The 17651-nt window shown below is 39.2% G+C and overlaps 1 protein-coding gene across 4 annotated transcripts in view; it reads right to left on the bottom strand.

Annotated features, from left to right (window-relative positions):
• The window catches only part of trps1 (trichorhinophalangeal syndrome I), a 229054-nt gene that overhangs the window by 98217 nt on the left and 113186 nt on the right, over positions 1–17651 (bottom strand). For all 4 annotated transcript variants that reach the window (XM_020934354.2, XM_055157215.1, XM_055157216.1 and 1 more), the window contains 4 exons: positions 10775–11348; positions 8957–9168; positions 7117–7291; positions 6803–7037 (listed from right to left, as the gene is read on the bottom strand). In XM_020934354.2, coding sequence (XP_020790013.2) covers positions 6803–7037; positions 7117–7291; positions 8957–9168; positions 10775–11348 — 1196 coding nt within the window. The remainder of the gene's footprint in view (positions 1–6802; positions 7038–7116; positions 7292–8956; positions 9169–10774; positions 11349–17651) is intronic.

Here is a 17651-nt window from a genome sequence, read left to right as displayed (position 1 = left end):
TTGTATATATTTTTTTGCCATCTTAAAGTTGCACTGTGTAACTTTTTGGTTGGGGGTCCATCACCTGCTTGTTTCTATGGATATGATTTTGATGGAACGTGTACTGCTAATGGTGTACTTTGGTCCAAAGCAAGAAAAATATCTGCTGAACGCTTTTTTGCTGAAACGTTATTTGAAAATAAAAAGGCTTTTGGACATCGCCCACCTGAGAGTGCTATGCATTTTTCACTTTTGTCTTGCTGCTCCTTGCATTTGCACCTCTACAAGAATTTAGGTATGCGTTTTCTGTTTCTTTTGATTACTGGAATGTCCCACAGTATGGCATTAAACAGCTTTATTTATTCGGGGTGTGCATTGCCTTCAGTCTGACAATATGATAATCCCTGTATCATTCGTTTATCAATATAAAACCAAAAATAAGAAAAACGAAAAAACAACTGTTTTCTTCATTATCTGTCTCCAAAACCAAAATGAAAAAAAGGATGATGATTTTTTTTTTAGTTTTCAATTTTATGTTTAAATGGATAATGGGTGGGTGGGGAGTCTTTGCCTCAAGTGGAGGAGTTCAAGTATCTCGGGGTCTTGTTCACGAGTGAGGGAAGGACGGAACGTGAGATTGACAGGCGGATCGGTGCAGCTTCGGCAGTGATGCGGTCGCTGTATCGGACCGTTGTGGTGAAGAGGGAGCTGAGTCGAAAGGCGAAGCTCTCGATTTACCGGTCAGTCTTCGTTCCTACTCTCACCTATGGTCATGAGCTCTGGGTAGTGACCGAAAGGACGAGATCGCGGATACAAGCGCTCGAAATGAGTTTCCTCCGCAGGGTGGCTGGGCGCTCCCTTAGAGATAGGGTGAGGAGCTCAGTCACACGGGAGGAGCTCGGAGTAGAGCCGCTGCTCCTCCACGTCGAGAGGAGCCAGTTGAGGTGGCTCGGGCATCTGTTCCGGATGCCTCCTGGGCGCCTCCCTCGGGAGGTGTTCCGGGCATGTCCCGCCGGGAGGAGGCCCCGGGGAAGACCCAGGACACGCTGGAGGGACTATGTCTCTCGGCTGGCCTGGGAACGCCTCGGGTCCCCCGGAGGAGCTGGAGGACGTGTCTGGGGTGAAGGAAGTCTGGGAGTCCCTGCTTAGGCTGCTCCCCCGCGACCCGGCCCCGGATAAGCGGACGAAAATGGATGGATGGATGGATGGATAATGGAAATAACGGATAACAGCCGTTTCCCGTTTCCCGTTTCCGTGACTAAAACTGCGATACTGGACTTTTGCGCTGCATACAAAGTGAACCAGAACTGAACCAGGACTAAAAAAGGACTAAACCAGGAAAAAAACAAGACTAAACTGTTTTCAGTCCTGGTCTGGTCCCCGTCTCAGTCCTGTTCCCGGTCTCAGTCCTGTTCCCGGTCTCAGTCCTGTTCCCGGTCTCAGTCCCAGACTGGTCCCGGTCTCAGTCCTGGTCTCAATCACAGTTTGGTCCTGGTCTGGGCCTGGCCTCAGGTCTGGTCCCAGACCTGTTTTAGTCCTGGTTTAGTCTTGGTTCAGTCCGCATTTTAAGTCACAGAAATGGGAAACTGCCCTTATCTGTTTTTTCCATTATTCATTTAAACACAAAATCGCATTTTGGTTTTGGAGACAAATAATAAAGAAAATAATAGTTTTTTTGTTTTCTTATTTTTGGTTTTATATTGAAAAACTAAAGAAGGAATGACACATGGATTTACGTACATATCATGATTTGCATGTCACGATTCAATATATCACGATATATACCGATACTAAAACAATGGACGACATATTGCAATTTATCAATTACTTCCAACTACACCTTCACGAGAACACAATTGTATGAAATTATTACCTTTTTAAAATCATGAGAACATTGAATGCAACCAATGAATCTTAGCGAAAAATATAATTTACAAAATCGATTCAGATGCATTTTGAATAGATTAGAGAAATGTGCAACGAAGTATCACGATATGTCAGTGAATCAAATTTTTCTTCTTTTTTTTTTTTAGCTCAAAAATACCTAGAAAAACAGGCATTCTGACTGTGAACAGGGTTGCCTCTCCACAGATCTGACCTGTAACTTCCGTGCTCTGGTTTGGTCTTCATGAAAATAGAAAGAATAATAAAATAGAAACTTTCCACTAATTACACAATGCGCCTTTAAATACTGTTTTTTTCCCACATGTTTCTACTGTGCAGTGTAACAAAGTTAAATCCTCTTTTGAAAATTGCTACTTTGGATTAAGGGATTATCTGAAATCTATATGTCTTATTCTATCCAATCTGATCTGCTCATATCTCGCCTTATCACCTCTAATTTGATTTCATCTAATCTCGCTTTGTCTCGGGGCAGAGTGGATGCTCCTTATTAAAGCCGTGCAGTTACAATATATCATGTTATTCATTTCTTGTGAGAACTCCCCATAGAGAAACGTATCCATCTTAGTTATGTGTTAAGTAGAGACAACTGCACAGCTCTCGTGCAATTATCCTCAACTCAAACTGCAAATAAAAATATGTTACAAATGACTCCTCTTTGTTTCTTGAAGGTGCAATGTGACATCAAAACTGACTCTTGTGAGCTTTAAGCCAAGTTATAATGTTGTTACTTCTTTAAAAACACACTGTATCAGAAGAGTCCCGACAAATATTGAGAAATATTTTAGCGATCTACTTGAAAATTCTGGAGTACTGAAAAAGCAAGTGAGCGAGATTTACCAAAAATTGTTAATGGACGTGTCTGATAATACAAATCATATAAAACAACAGTGGGAAATGGAAATGAATGTGACTTTGGATGATGATACCTGGGAGAGTGTTTGTTCTTGTCGTCTTGGGGGGTAAGAAGTCAAATTTGGAAGGAAGGTCAAATTAAGAGTCTTTTGAACCCCGCTTAAAACTTTTATTTCGAAATGCAGTCTTACTGACAAATGTTGGAAGAATTGTGGACATGTGGGCGACCAGACTCACATATTTTGGGACTGCCCCCATATAAAACGTATCTGGATTGATGTTAAAGATGTTATAAAAAAAACATTTTGGCTGTGGACCTGTTGATGGACCCAAAGATATTTTTGCTTGATACATTTTCTGATGGTCTCTCTCATGATCAGTGCTTTCTGCTGCATCTTCTTCTGATGACTGCAAGGAAAATGATCACTATCTACTGGCTGAAACCTGAAACACCCACCACTGAACAGTGGATATCAAAAATCAGACAAGTTTATACAATGGAACTGTTAATGGCTCAACTACAGCTCAAGCTGCCAACTTTTGAAAAGAAGTGGAGCCCAATTATTGACTTTTTCAATTAAGAAACGTATGCCCTAACATGCCTTATTTTTCATTTTTTTATTTATTTATTTTTGTTTTCTTTTTATTCATTCTTGCAATTTTGTTCTCTGTTTTCTTCTTCTAGAGGGGGGAAGAGGGGGAAAAAAAAAAAGTAAATATATAAATTGTGTGAAGGCCCAGTCTCAGGACACTGTTGATGTGAACTGATTTGTGGCAATACAAGTTCAAAAAAACAAAACAAAACAAAACAAAAAAAAATGTTTGAGTAATCAAGGTTTATTAATTTGTCTCCAAGCTCGAAATTCTTCGTTCCACCTTGTGATGTCATGAAGCAGCTACCTTTCAGCTTTAGTTCAGTAGAAATTTGCAATTCCAGGGTTGAAATCTTCCAAATGATTCTAGTGAAAGTGTATGGAGTTTAAAAACACAGAGGAGCACTTCCTGTATTACCACATGACATCACAATGTGGAGTGTTTTCTCTTTAAGAGGAGAATCCAGCCCAAATATGCAAGATTTGTTGGTTAAAGCAAAAATGCAGGTATGTTTCTGATGCGGAAACAACATTATAAAATAGATAATGAAAAAAAGTGAATATAAGGGCTTTAAGTTTTTCCATGAATAATCAAATATCGGGATTTAATTAAGTCATTTTAAGTTCGTGCTAATGAGGCCATGAAGTTGGTGAATCCCTGTTTTTGTTCACATTCCCATCTTGTCCTTTTGTTCCATTATTTTCTAGTTCTGACTCATTCTCATCTTCTTGAAAACAACACTAAATTTCTGATTGATTCAAAGCTGAAATCCCTCACTTTGTCACACAATGGTTTCAGCATTTTCTTTCATAATCCAGTCAGATCAATACCGTATGAATCTGAGACAATACAAAGTTAGAATGCAAAGTTACGTGTCACTTCTTCGGTCTCTGAGTCCAACTTTCCAGTTTTCTCATTCAGTTTGAGAATGAGAAAGGAAATTATGATCATTTTCAACATGCCTAGTTCTTATTTTAGTGCATTTAGTCAGTATTAAAAGTAAAAATGTACTTGTCTTTACAGAAAATTGTTATGTTCAAATTTATGAAAGTACGTGTGATTTTTGTGATTCTCTAATTTTGATTTACCGTCATTTGGAGGGATTATAACTATGATAAATATAAATTATAGTTTTAAATCAATCAAGAAGCAGTTTGTGAAGAAAAGTTGAAAAATGTTTTGAAAATTACAAAAAGTTGAGAGTTCTAAAACTGAAGATGTCAAGGTAAGGAGAATTCTATCCAAAAGTTCGTCAAAAGTTTGGCACATTTTACACTTATGACACATTTTTTCTGATACTTTAAACATGATTTCAACAAAATAAAAAAGTTTTCTTATATTTGTATCTGTCAGATAATAATTTCTGTGTAGAGGAGTTTTTCTAGGTAACCGTTGAATTCCCTAGTGTGATGTCACAATTTCCAACCACGAAGTACAATTTTAAAACAAAAAAAAAGCCAAATTGGGAAAACGAGTGTGAATGTTTTTGCCAAATTCGTAATATGATGATTTTAACTGTGTTTTAGTCAAATGGGTAGTCCAACCTGTCATAGGCATTTTAAAGTCAAGGTCTTATTTAGTGCAAAAGCAATGGGGCAAATGAGTTATTATTAGAGCTGGGTATCATTCAGAAGTTGCCGATACGATACATCCTGTACCTCGATACATAGGCCACGATACGATATATACCTCGATACAGTGAGGTTACGATTTTCAATTCTATATGGTTCAATAAAAAATAAAGTCTAAATGATGCGGCTGCGATACTAAAAGTCTTTGTTGAACCACTTCTTGTGCAAATTTCATATGAAACACACCCATTTTAGGGCCTGTTTACACGAGAACGCTTGCGGGTAAAAACGACTAACTATTTTATCAGAAGTGCCTTTTGTTTAGACAGTGATGCCGTTTTGGGGGCTTAAAAACGCAAAAATCTGAAACCAGCCTCCAGAGTGGAAAAGATTAATACACTCCGCCGTAGCGTTTCCATCTGCCCAAGACGCAAAACTCTGGTTAGATCTGCTCACGTCACGTACACAGAAACCAACATGTCAGATCATTTCCATGTGTCGGACCTTCAAGCCACACTGGCAGCTCTGATAAACTTACAGGAGGCATCCCAACAAATGTACAGAACATGCAGAGATACTATTAGTGAACAGAGAAGGATCTGCAGTTACCTCTGTCAAATTCTGGATGCACCAGTTTATCGTAGGCAAGTTAGACGGCATGCTTAACCAATCGATTTCCACACACTTTAGCGTCACCGTATGCAAGCAGATTTCCTCTTGAAAACGCTCATCTAAACGCGGAATAAAAAGTGAAGACGTGATGCCACTTTTGTGTCTTCTGTTCAGACCGTCATCAAATAAACGCAGCCTGAATCAAAAAAGGTAAAATGTGTCGGATAAATGAGTTTCCTTCCTCTGAACAAGAAACAAAACTGTAGCGCAGTGACAAAATAATTTAGTAAAATATACCAAAAAATATTCTTTGCGATATATCGATACAGCAACCCACAATGTTGATACTGTATCATCACATTAAATGATATGACATTTTGATATTTTTGCACACCCCTGGTTATTATATTATAGGGATGCAGCTTTAACATACCGTATTTTCCGCACTATAGAGTGCACTTAAAAGCCTTTAATTTAATCAAAAAAACTACTGCATGCCTTATAATCCAGAGCGCCTTATATATGAATTTATTCGGGTGTCTTAGTACGACTTTAGTAAACTACAAAGCCGCACCACTTGCAGCATTATGGCTACCGTAGTCAGGTAACACATACTGTGATTCCTTTTAATATCAAAATGCACATGTCAAGAGAAACACTTACAACGCCGACTTTAAACTCAAGGTTATAATAAAGTTAAACTGCAAGCTGCGTGGGAGCAGTGGATGAGAGATGGCGGACACACATTCACCAAGACAGGGAGACAGCGCCGAGCGACTTACACCACGATCTGCCAATGGATCGTGGACGCCTGGTCTAAGGATCAGTATCAACTGTGGTCCGAGCTTTCACCAAGACCAGAATCATCATCGAACTGCCAGGTAACAGTAACAATACTGACTCCGATAATGACGAGAGGGATGCGGGTGTGCTGGACGCCCTAGTCGCTCAGATGTTTGAATTATTGTGAATACGTTAACAATTTAGCGTCTCAGACAGTATTTTTTTTACGCGTTACAATTGAACAAAGTTGAGAGTTATTGTGAAAGCGTTAAATAAAGTTTGACCGACTTATCTATTTGTTGTGTTTCGTTTAATGCGCCTTATAGTCCGGTGCAGTTTATATGTGAAAAAAGTTAGAAAATAGACCATTCAGTGACAGTGCGCCTTATAATCCAGAGCATCCTATAGTGCGCACAATACGGTCATTTAAAATATACAGTGTTACATGTGCTGTAAACATTGTTAAACTATGAGCTGTGTAAAGTCAGCACATTATGGCTACCCACCTGTAGTGTCTGAATATCTCCTCCTCCACCTCTGTGATGAAGTGACATTTTGTGCAGGAGTACTCCCTCTCTCCCCCTCTCCCTCCCTCTTTCTCTCCCCCGCCGTCCTCCTCCGCTTTGACGTGAGGCGGCGCCCCCTTCAGGCTGGTGACGGTGTGGCAGCTCTCGTAGTGTTGAAGCAGCACGTCGATGTCGGAGGTGGCAAAAGCACATTGGTCACATAAATGCGTAACTCCTGGAGAACAAGGGAGCAAGGCGACAGATGTTACGGTAGGAAATAACAAACGGGCATGTATTGGCTTGACTTTTAGTACCTTGCGTGACCATGGGATGTGCTGTGTTAGTGGGGTCGATTCGGGGGTTAGGAGGGGTCAAGCTCGGTGAAGTGGCAGGCTTTGAACCAGCAGTGTCCTGGGGTTTGGTGGACGGGGGGAACTTAGAGCAGCATTTAGAGCAGGCGGGCTTCCGACAAGCAAAAGGATGGGACACCTAATGGGAGAGATAAAACGTCATTTGTGATGTGAGTGGATCGTCATGCTTTAGTTTGGAAACAGTAAAGAAAACAGAAAAACGTGCTTAAAGGTGCGCTACGTAACTGCTTGTTCCTATGGATATGTCATCGCTCTGCCTGGAATGTTCCGTAGTGTGACATTACACAGCTCTTCTTCACATTTATTCAATTACAGGTGGTTTTATAGCTCAAAAATCTTAGAAAAACAGGCATTCTGACTGTGAATGGGGTCAACTCTCCACAGATCTGGTTTAGTGTCCAAGAAGATATAAAGGTTTAAAGGGACAGTCCAGAATTTTGGACATAGGGCCTCATTTCCTAGTTAGCCAGAGTGTTGGAGATGTGTGGAGACACTTTAAAAAATATTTTAAAATATGTATTTGCAGAAATCACTGGTGCTAGGCTCATGCATGTCAATGGCCAGCTTTCTATCAGGAAGTACAACTCGCTGCTGCTGCTCAGACAAAGATCCTTCAAATGCAAGATTGGTTGTACTTATAAATATTGATGTAACGATATTCAAATCTCACGGTACGAGATTTTCATGATATATATCTCACAGTATGGTATTATTGCAATATTTTGTGGAGGCTAACAAAATTGTAAATATGCTACTTTTTCCTCTAAATATACCTTGACAAGACTTAATCTAAAGAACTAAGACTTAAAAGTACTTAGAACTGCTATTTCTTCATGTATGAAAATGAAGCAAAGGATCCTGGTTTATGTAGTTCCCTTCATTTTTTTTAGCTGTTGTTGCACCATAACAATGAATTTAAGCAAAGAAACTTGTGATTCGATATATTGTGATGGTCCACGATATTATTGAGAGACTTTTGACGATACGATATCACATTATTTTGGTTTTTGTTACACCCCCACTTGAATGATTCTACTGACACAGACGTTTACATCGACAGTCTGGTGTAATAACAGATTTACTTCGGGTGCTTTGTGGAGTGGGTAAGACCAGCGACCTCTGCAAATACAAGGACTGGATGGAATATTTTAAAAAGTGTCACCACACGCCTCCAACACTTTGGCTAACCTGGAAATGAAGTCCAAAATTCTGAAATTCCAAAACTGCTTGCCTTGTTTACCCTGACTGCACACTACTGTTAACTAGTCTTCACGTTAACAGCGAGCTTTTACGTTTGGTTCAGTAGAGATGGGCAATGCCAGGGCTGAAATGATCCACTTGACGTCACAAGGTGGAACAGAGTGTTTGCAGTTTGAGAGAAGAACACAGCCTAAATATGCAGGTTTGTGTGTTAAACATGTGTGAATAAAACAAAACACAACTCCAGGTATGTTTTTGATGAGGAAACTACATTATAACATAGATAAATACATAGACAATAGTGTAATATGGGCCCTTTAAGGCTTGGTTTTGCCTGCTAACTTTCCTTTGCATTTTCAACAGCTACAGCCACAGCACTTGGCAGCTGGTACAGAGGCGAGTGGCAATATTTGAGGAAGCAAGGGAGTCTAAACAAAACTGGAAATTTGAGTAATTAACTTTACGCTTGTTCATATTATTTCATTACATTTTTATTTCCCCAGATAGAAAAGCTATTATTTTTCTTCAACGTAATTACCAGGCCAGTAGTATTTATTTTCCAGTGCATTTGCGGTATTCTCACCTCCCCCAGGTGTTTCTGCGGCTGGCACAGGCCCTGCGGACAGTACATGCAGTGTTGAATGCAGCAGCGGTGGATGGAGTGGTTGTGCTGGTAGTGGAGCAGTAAAGGTGCCACCACGATCACGTCCGCGCTGTGAGCCATCGAGTACCGGAAATCGCAAAGCTGACAGTTGTAGCTGGTTACCACGGCGTCGGGGTCACTGCTGTTCGGGTCTGTTGGGAATAAGAGAACACGGATTAATTGGTGGTTTTCAGATTCTAGGATGTGATCATGTGTCATTCGTCTAGATGGAGAGCAAAAGTCCGTTTTTCCTTTTGATAACATTGTACTTGGCCATGAAATATCGAAAAGGTAAATTGATAAATGTTGAACCTGCACGTTTTTATTAGTGACGAGACTCAAGTACTCACTGTATTACAACAAAAATCTGCATTCCAACTACTTTAACTGCCTCCCATCTGTATTAAATTATATATTCTGTGATGTCATCTGAAACCCAGCAATAACGAATAAAACAGGATTATATTACTGAAAGCGAATCAGTGTTTTTACAAATATTATAACTGTATATAATATTAAAACTTTATAATTCAGTGGATGACAGCTGACACTTGGCATCTGATATCATCAACTGCGATGCTAATTGTAGGCTCTGCTCTGTCTGAAGCTTTGTTAGACTCTTTTTTTTACACAATCTGGCCTGAAAGAGTTGACTTGAGTTTCAGTATCTGAGCTGATTTGTGCTGTTAAACAAATCTGTCTTACATAAAATTATAGTCACAAGCAAACATTATCCAACTGTTTTTCAGATTCAGATTGATCCGTTTTGCTTTTAAAAAAAAAAAAGTTAATTATTTAGAAGTTATGTTAACATTTTTATATTTTTTACTCTTTGTTATTGTGATATAATGTGATGTGTGAGCTACTTTGTCCAACTAATTTCCTCTGTGAATCAATAAAGTTTAAGTCTAAATCTAAAGGCTGAAATTATGGTTCTACGTCAATTCAATGCACACTGCCGCCGTCGCCTTGTAGCCGTCGTGTTTGATTTATGGATCTGTGTCGAGGTCAACGTGCCACAAAGTAATTCACCTCCACAACGCTAGGAGGCTAGGATGGCGTTCATGTATACAAAATGAAGCGAGAAAACGGAGGACTGGAAATATATGTAGAACGGTGGTAGAGAGAACCAATCACAGACCTTATTGTCTGCGTCATTTTGATGTGTAATTAGAAAATTTCGGAGGTGCACATCGCTTGGAGCAGACCCTCTGTAGAGGGGGTTCACGGCGATGCAGATTCTCTGCGTTGTGATGCAGACGATCAGACACATGAACATAAATTGGGCTTAAGTCTAAGTCACTCTCACCATTATTGAACCATGAATGCTCGTATTAATCACAGGCAGGTTTAAATCCATTTTGTATGAGTTTTTTGTTTTTGTTTGTTTGTTTTGTTTTGCATTAGGTTTCTAAAAACTTTGTGTATTTTGTCACCATGTTACTTGTGAACATTCCACCATAGGCAAACATGTAGAACACCCTCAGCGTGATGCCACTGTAAAGTATTAAGAGGCTGTTTCTTGCGGTTCAATCCAAACATAGTTATACCTTTAAATGAATTGAAAGATTAATAGAACTGAATCCTGCAGGTGGTCCAGACATTCTGACTACACACTCTTATGACTAATCATCATTTGTCATAACTGCATATCACATTAACAATAGTCATTTTTGGATAAGCAGTGGCCCATTGATGTTTAATGCGTCCAACATCGGGAGCCATAACAGTTTCCCATTCATTCTTGTGTTTCATTACCTTGGCTGGTGCTGGTTGGATTAGATGACCCGTCTTTGCGAGTTTTGGATGCCACATGTTCTCCGTCCCTCCTCCTCTCTCGCTCGCTCCCAGGGGGGTTACAGTTCTTGTGTCTTTGCTCATAATGCTCAATCAGCTTTGACGATCCTCCCGCCCACTCGCAACTCCAGCTGCAAAACTTACACCAATAATACGCCAGGGGCCCTCCCCGGCCCACCTCCCCTGTCCAGCCCGGGGAGTCGCTACACGCCGTAACCGGGACCGAGTATCCCACTAAAGAATCATCCTCGGACCTCACAGCCACTCGCTCCGCCCCCTCAACAATCTGACTCCGCCCCTTTGTCAGGCCATCGTGAGCTGCCATGCTGTTGTTGTTGTTGTTGTTTGACATTAAAGGCGTCGGGGGCGGGGTTTTGACCTTATTTGGATGTGAGGAGAGGAAGTGCTGTTCAAGTTCAATGGAGTTGCTGCCCATGTACGTGAAGTTGCAGAACTTGCAGCGAAAGTACTTAGTGTTACCCTGGCAGTCTGACGTCTTCCGGCCAATCCCAATCAGCGTACCACCGAGCGTCACCTGTTGGTAGGAAGAAAAAATGAATTAATTAAATAAAAAGTCTGTTTGATTTGACTAGACCCCAAGACATTATAAAAGCAACAGTGTTTTATATTACGCAAAATTAACTCTTGTGAGCTTCAAATCAAGTTAGAACACGACAAAAACAGACCTGAAGTTGTTTTTTGTTTCATTCACACATTTGAGTAATCCCTTATTATTAGTCTGTCTACATCTCCAAAGCTCCAACGTGCTCTGTTCCAACTTGTGATGTCATGTAGTAGTAGTTATTTTCTGGTGGGGATGTTTTACCATATGGCATTACATTACATTTCTTTATCTCCATGGAGACACCACAACACCAAATCATTTCAACTACCGGTCACATCTGTGGAGAGGCGACCCGCTCACAGTTAGAATACAGACTATTTAAGCTATAGATGCTGCTTTGTCTGGAATGTTACACAGTATGGCATTAAACATAAGATCTACAACAAAAAAGGTTAAGCCGTGCGTGTTTAAATATAGTATAAGCAGCTACAAGCTTGGAGGTGGACCGATTGTTTTGGCAACCCCAGGCAGGAAAGTATAAGTCAGTGTTGATAATTAGTCCAACAATTACTGTCAGTTGGCTTTATTTGGGTTCAAACAAAAACTCTCTTATTATCCCAGCAGGTTGACTATTTTAAGTGCTTATTAAAAGTGATGTATTCAGCAAATCTGACCTTTTTAATTCACTGTAGAAACTGATAACAAGACAAGAACGCCATGAATAACAAAAGCGCCTGCTGAACTCACACGGAGTCATGGAAAATATCTTGTTTTTCACACCATGCAACTGGATATAGCTGTGTTTTTCACTTTTTGACATTACTGCGTGTGTATAATGGCTCAGTTGGTTTAGAAGACAACATAATATATTTGTCTGTGTAACTGTGGCATTCTTGCTTCAGTTGGCCTGAGTTGACTTAGTAGAACTGTTTCTTACCAGTGGTGCAATGTAACAAAGTAAAAGTAGTAAAGTATTGTACATAAGTAGACATTTTAGGTATCTGTACTTTACTTAAGAACATTTTAAAGTGGATTCTTTTCACTTTTACTTCACTATATTTGAGAGTATGTATCTGTACTTTCAACTTCACTACATTTTTTAACTGGACTGAAAAGTAAAAGTATTTTTTATTAGTGTGTGAGACGTGCTGAAAAGGCTGAGGGTACAGGGAACGTTAAGTAGATTTTTTCATGTGATACTTTTACTTTTTTACTTTTTTTTTCTTCAGTATCTGTATTTTTATTTAAAGGTGTATTGTGTAACTTTTTGGTTGCCTCCATCACTGTTCCTTGGTAATATGAACGTATCCCAAAGAGGACCTCTGGAGCTGTTAATCATGGACTGTTATTTTTATGATCTTGCAGTGATTTTTACGACTTCATTCCTCACCTGCGGCATTTATGACTGTCTGTGTTATTCTACTCTTTCCATATTTCATTTTTACACACAATTTATATCGTACTTGTGCAGATTTGCATATTTTATTCTGTTATTTTTTTGTAGTTCTTATGTCTTTTTGTTTGTGATTGAAATTGCATATTGACAACACTTGAAATGAAGTGATATTGATCCACCCTAAAGCACATTTGAAGGCTCAACTTTAAATTCTTAAAACACTTTCGCAATCTCACATTTCTAGTATTTTCTTTTCTTTCTTTCTTTCTTTTTTTTTTTTTTTAGACGTATAAAACAGTGAGAGAGTATAAACACCCAAAATGGTAGATGACTGGAACCACCAACAACAGACTTTAAAACTTGTTCCAACAGACTTTAAAGCTTTTGTTTGTTTTTACCTCGATCTACTTTTAAAACTCAGCCCAGAGTCTTTTACAGGATCAGTGCACATGCTTTAAATGGTTTTATATCTTTAATCCGCAAATGTTTGACTGTCTCATGTTATGAATCACGGTTTTAGATTATATATTCTGTCTGTGCTGTACTATGCAGCTTTTCCATAACCATTTTTTAAGATCCATAGAAAAAGTTACACAGTTTGTTTGGCTTTTTTAGTTCAGTCGGGAGATTGCTCCATGTCGAAGGTGTTCTCAGTTGACTTGGTAAAATATTGAATCTTTAAATACCTCAAAATGTGTGATATACATTGAGATTAAACTGCAAATGATATGGTAATATTATGATCAGGGCACATGTCAGAAAGAGAGTATAGAGAGGGAAAGAGGGGAGTTATATTCTCTGAAAGGAGCCCGAGTAAAAGAGACACAACTGGATCGCACAGAGAGAGAGAGAATACAAAAGTACATTCATGTGTCTGACAGCTGTTTTATTAAACTGCCCATTACAACCACTGTTCACAAATCTTTTCTCTGCGTCTCCTTTCCTTTCTCTCCATCTCTATCTCCTCTGCTCCTCGCTCGCTCTCTCTCTCACTCACTTTTCCTGCGTTCCCATTGGTCGGTGCGGGATCGCGTCTCAGCAAATGACAACATGGAATTTTCCAAACGTGGGCGGGAGACAGAGAAGGCGAGAGAATAGAGAGCTCTTTCATAGTTTTTTTTCATACACTTTCACTTTTTCAGCGTAATGACGATTTAAGCCCACTGGATTTTCTATTTCTGACTGTGTGTGTGTGTGTGAGTGTGTGTGTGTGTGTGTGAGTGTGTGTGTGAGTGTGTGTGTGTGTGTGTGTGAGTGTGTGTGTGTGCGCTGTGGCGTTTACTGGATATGACTCGGACCATACCAGGCCCTGGTTTGAATAAAAACCTTTTTGACTTTTATGCTCTTACTGCTTTTTCAGATTTCCTCTCTCTTGAATCTTGGATTGTAGTTCTGGAAGCTCAGCAGATTTCTACAGCTCCAGACACACCCAAGTTTCACATCATTTTAAATTGATCCGTTTCAAATACTGACCAATAAAAATATGTGTAATCTCATAATCACAGGGTAGAATGTGTTGCTGTTGTGGCAATGTATCTGGAGTAGAATGAATCATGTAACATTTTAACCAAAAATCAATCAACTAAAATAAAAGTGTTTTTTATTTTTTCATTTTGGTTGTGTTTATAGCACTGAAAAACATATTGTACATCAGTCTCGTCCTATTTCTGCTACTTATTTAGAATTTTATACCATTCATATGTTTCTCTTTGGTATTTGAGCTGCGTGAGAGCTACTCTGTCCAAATAATTTCTCTTGTGGATCAATAAAGTTTGTCTAAATTTATGTTTGTCTAAGTATCTTTACTCTGAGGGGATCGTATCTCCACAAACTCCACTCTTATTTGGCCTAGTGTCACTGTACGCATAAAACTTGCACGGTTTTTACTTTCTCCTTCCATTAACGCAGGTGAAAGTTCCATACTGTACCTTTTATAGAGAATGCCCAGTTTCTGAAGCTAATTTGTTTGTGCAAAAGTTTGTATTGACAATTTTATATTCCCCACCAGACCTAAAGGCACACAAGTATCAGTGTCTACATTTGCATAGAACATCTCCAAGCTTATTGTTTGGGCCCAACAATAAAAAAGCAAACTTTGTCTTATCTTCGGTGCTGTTTTCCTCAGATTTCACCACAGAAAATCCTCCATCTAACCTTATCATCTGCATGTCCTGCCCTCACTCCAGCCTCCTTCATACATAGGCTCTTTCATTATATCTATACAGCTCCTCTTTGGTCTTCCCTTAGGCCTCTTGCCTGGTAGCTCTAAACTCAGTACGGATGAAATGATATCCAAATCTCTCGGTACAAGATTTTCACGATATGCATCTCATAGTACAGTATTTATTAGAATATTTTGTGGAGATTAACAGAATAGATATACTACATTCCCTTTTAAACTGCCTTGACACTCCTGTGCTTCTGTCATAATCCAAAAAGTAAAGATTTAAAAGTGCTTATAAGAGTTATTTCATCTTCTCAAGTCGGCACTGGGACAAAGCAAAGGATCATGGTCTATGTAGTCCCCTCTATTGCTGCACCATAGCTATTAATTTAACCAAAAAGACTCATGATATTATTGTGAGACTTTCGGCGATACGATATCACGGCATTTCTGTTTTTGTTATATTCCTAAAACTTCTTTTTGTAATATATTCACTATTCAGCCTCTCTGTACCTGTCCAAAACATCTCTCCATCTGGCCTCTATGACTATTTCACTGTCTAAATAGTGCTGGGTATTATGTATAAGTTCCACTTTGACACAAAAAAAGTTCTGCTGATACTACAAAAATGGTATTGAAAACTGTCAACTGCCTGGACCATCCTGGGAGCCCTGTGGAGCTGCGACGCCATTTCACCACAAATGAATGATACAGGTACCCAGCCCTATTTATATACTGTCCTTCATATTTAAACGCTGAACTACTAAGCAAAATGTGTTACCTCCTCAAAAACATACCTGGAGTTGTGTTTTGTTTCATTCACACATGTTTGAGTAACCCTGAATTATTAGTCTGTATACTTGGATGGATGGATGGAGATTGGGAATTCCAGGGCTGAAATGATTCTAGTTAAAGTGTATGTAGTGTAAAAATATTGTATTTTCACATGACATCACAAGGTGGAACAGACAGAGTGCTTTAAATTTGAGTCAAGAACCCAAATATGCAGGGTTTGTGTGTTAAACGTGTGAATGAAACAAAACTCCAGGTATGTTTGTGATAAGCAGGGGTCACCAAACTTTTTTTTTTTTTTCTTCTGGGGGCAACATTATCACTCCTGACTGTGATGGGGGCCAAGTTCGAGTTGGTCTTATATCAGAATTGAATGACCCTGACGACGCAGATTATATTCTTTGAAAACCCTCAAACTTTTTTTTACATATCAGACAAACTGCACGGTCCTCACACTGAACAAAAAAATAATCGGTCACCCACTGTTCTTTGAAAACTCGGCACTCTCTGTCAACTTTTCGTACTTTAACACGAGTCATTTTGCTGTCCTTAACTACACTACAGAACTCTGCATGTGCGACTGTCACTGTTTGATCTCGAGCTTGTCAGGTGACGAAAATTCGGCGGCAAATTCAGCGGCATATATAGGTATGTTATATAATTATTTAAATATAAATACTTGATATAAACAGCATTATTTTAATTGAAGAAATCTACAAAATACAAGATGCAGATGTGTTATTATTTGCTAAAAAGTAATAAAAAAAATAGGCCATGATAACTTTAGAGGACTGCCTCATAGGGCCAGGTCAAGTGGTGGGGGCAGAAGGGCTGGAGGGGCCGGTCAGAGGGGTGTGGTGGGCCGGGATTGGCACGCGGGCCTTAGTTTGATGACCCCTGGTGATAAGGAAACATTATAACACAGATGAGAAAACAGAGTAACATGAGCCCTTTAAACATTTTATTTTCTTTCATACTTTGGCCTCAATTTCTCAGATTTATTGGAGGAAAATAGCCCAGTGTTGTTCTTCGAATTTACTTTCCAAATACCTGTTTGTCCTCATAGACAGTTTTGTGGAAGTCTTTCAGCGAGGTAATAAAAAGCAACACAACTTTGACAGCTATTCAGGGACAGCGCTTTATAGTTGTGGAGGTAGGAAAGGACTCGGCCATTAACAAAAAGCTTTATGGATACAGTAAACAAAACTCTAAACACCTCCAAGTCAATAGACACTACCAAGATGCATTGCGCTGGGTTACGGTTCATCAAATGTTTTATTAGTTTTTATATTCTTGTAATAGCTCTCCCTGGGCAGTAAAAGTAAACAGATGTTGCCATTACAAGGTACATTATCTGCTTTCCGTAAAGATGTATGAAAAACTGTTGTCATGGAGAGTCCGCCACCTGCTTGTCCCCATGGAGATGTTAATGTTTTGCCTGTATCTATCTTGCATTTATTCAATTACAGCTGTTTTTCAGACATGAATGAAACAAAACACAACTCCAGGTGTGTTTTTTGATGAAATAACAGCATTATAACATGGCTTAAAGTTCACAAGAGTCAGTTTTGCGTAAAATATACCCTTTAACATAATCCTCTGATTTCTGTAGTTATATAATCATTCTGCAATCAAAAATATATACTATATGTAACTTGTATAGGGAATAAATCTTTTTTTTTTATATCCTCCTTGTACACATTTTATTGTTGACAATGATTTGGAGAATATGTGTTTATTAAATAGACATCATCATTAAAAATTACAATTATTTGGAGTGTATTTTAAAGCAGGGGTCCACAACCCCCGGACTATGGACTGGTACCGGGTCATGGGTCATTTGGTAACGGGCCGCCAAAGCGTGAAACCCCCCCTTCGCCTGCTTCCATACGCCACGTGGACCATGACTCCTCCCATGTGC

Source organism: Boleophthalmus pectinirostris, unplaced genomic scaffold (assembly GCF_026225935.1).
Source record: "Boleophthalmus pectinirostris isolate CB_2022bp ecotype Guang Dong unplaced genomic scaffold, ASM2622593v1 HiC_scaffold_21, whole genome shotgun sequence".
Lineage (NCBI taxonomy): Eukaryota > Metazoa > Chordata > Actinopteri > Gobiiformes > Gobiidae > Boleophthalmus > Boleophthalmus pectinirostris.
The sequence above is the reverse complement of the archived record's forward strand: the minus strand, read 5'-3'. Positions and strand labels throughout refer to the sequence as shown.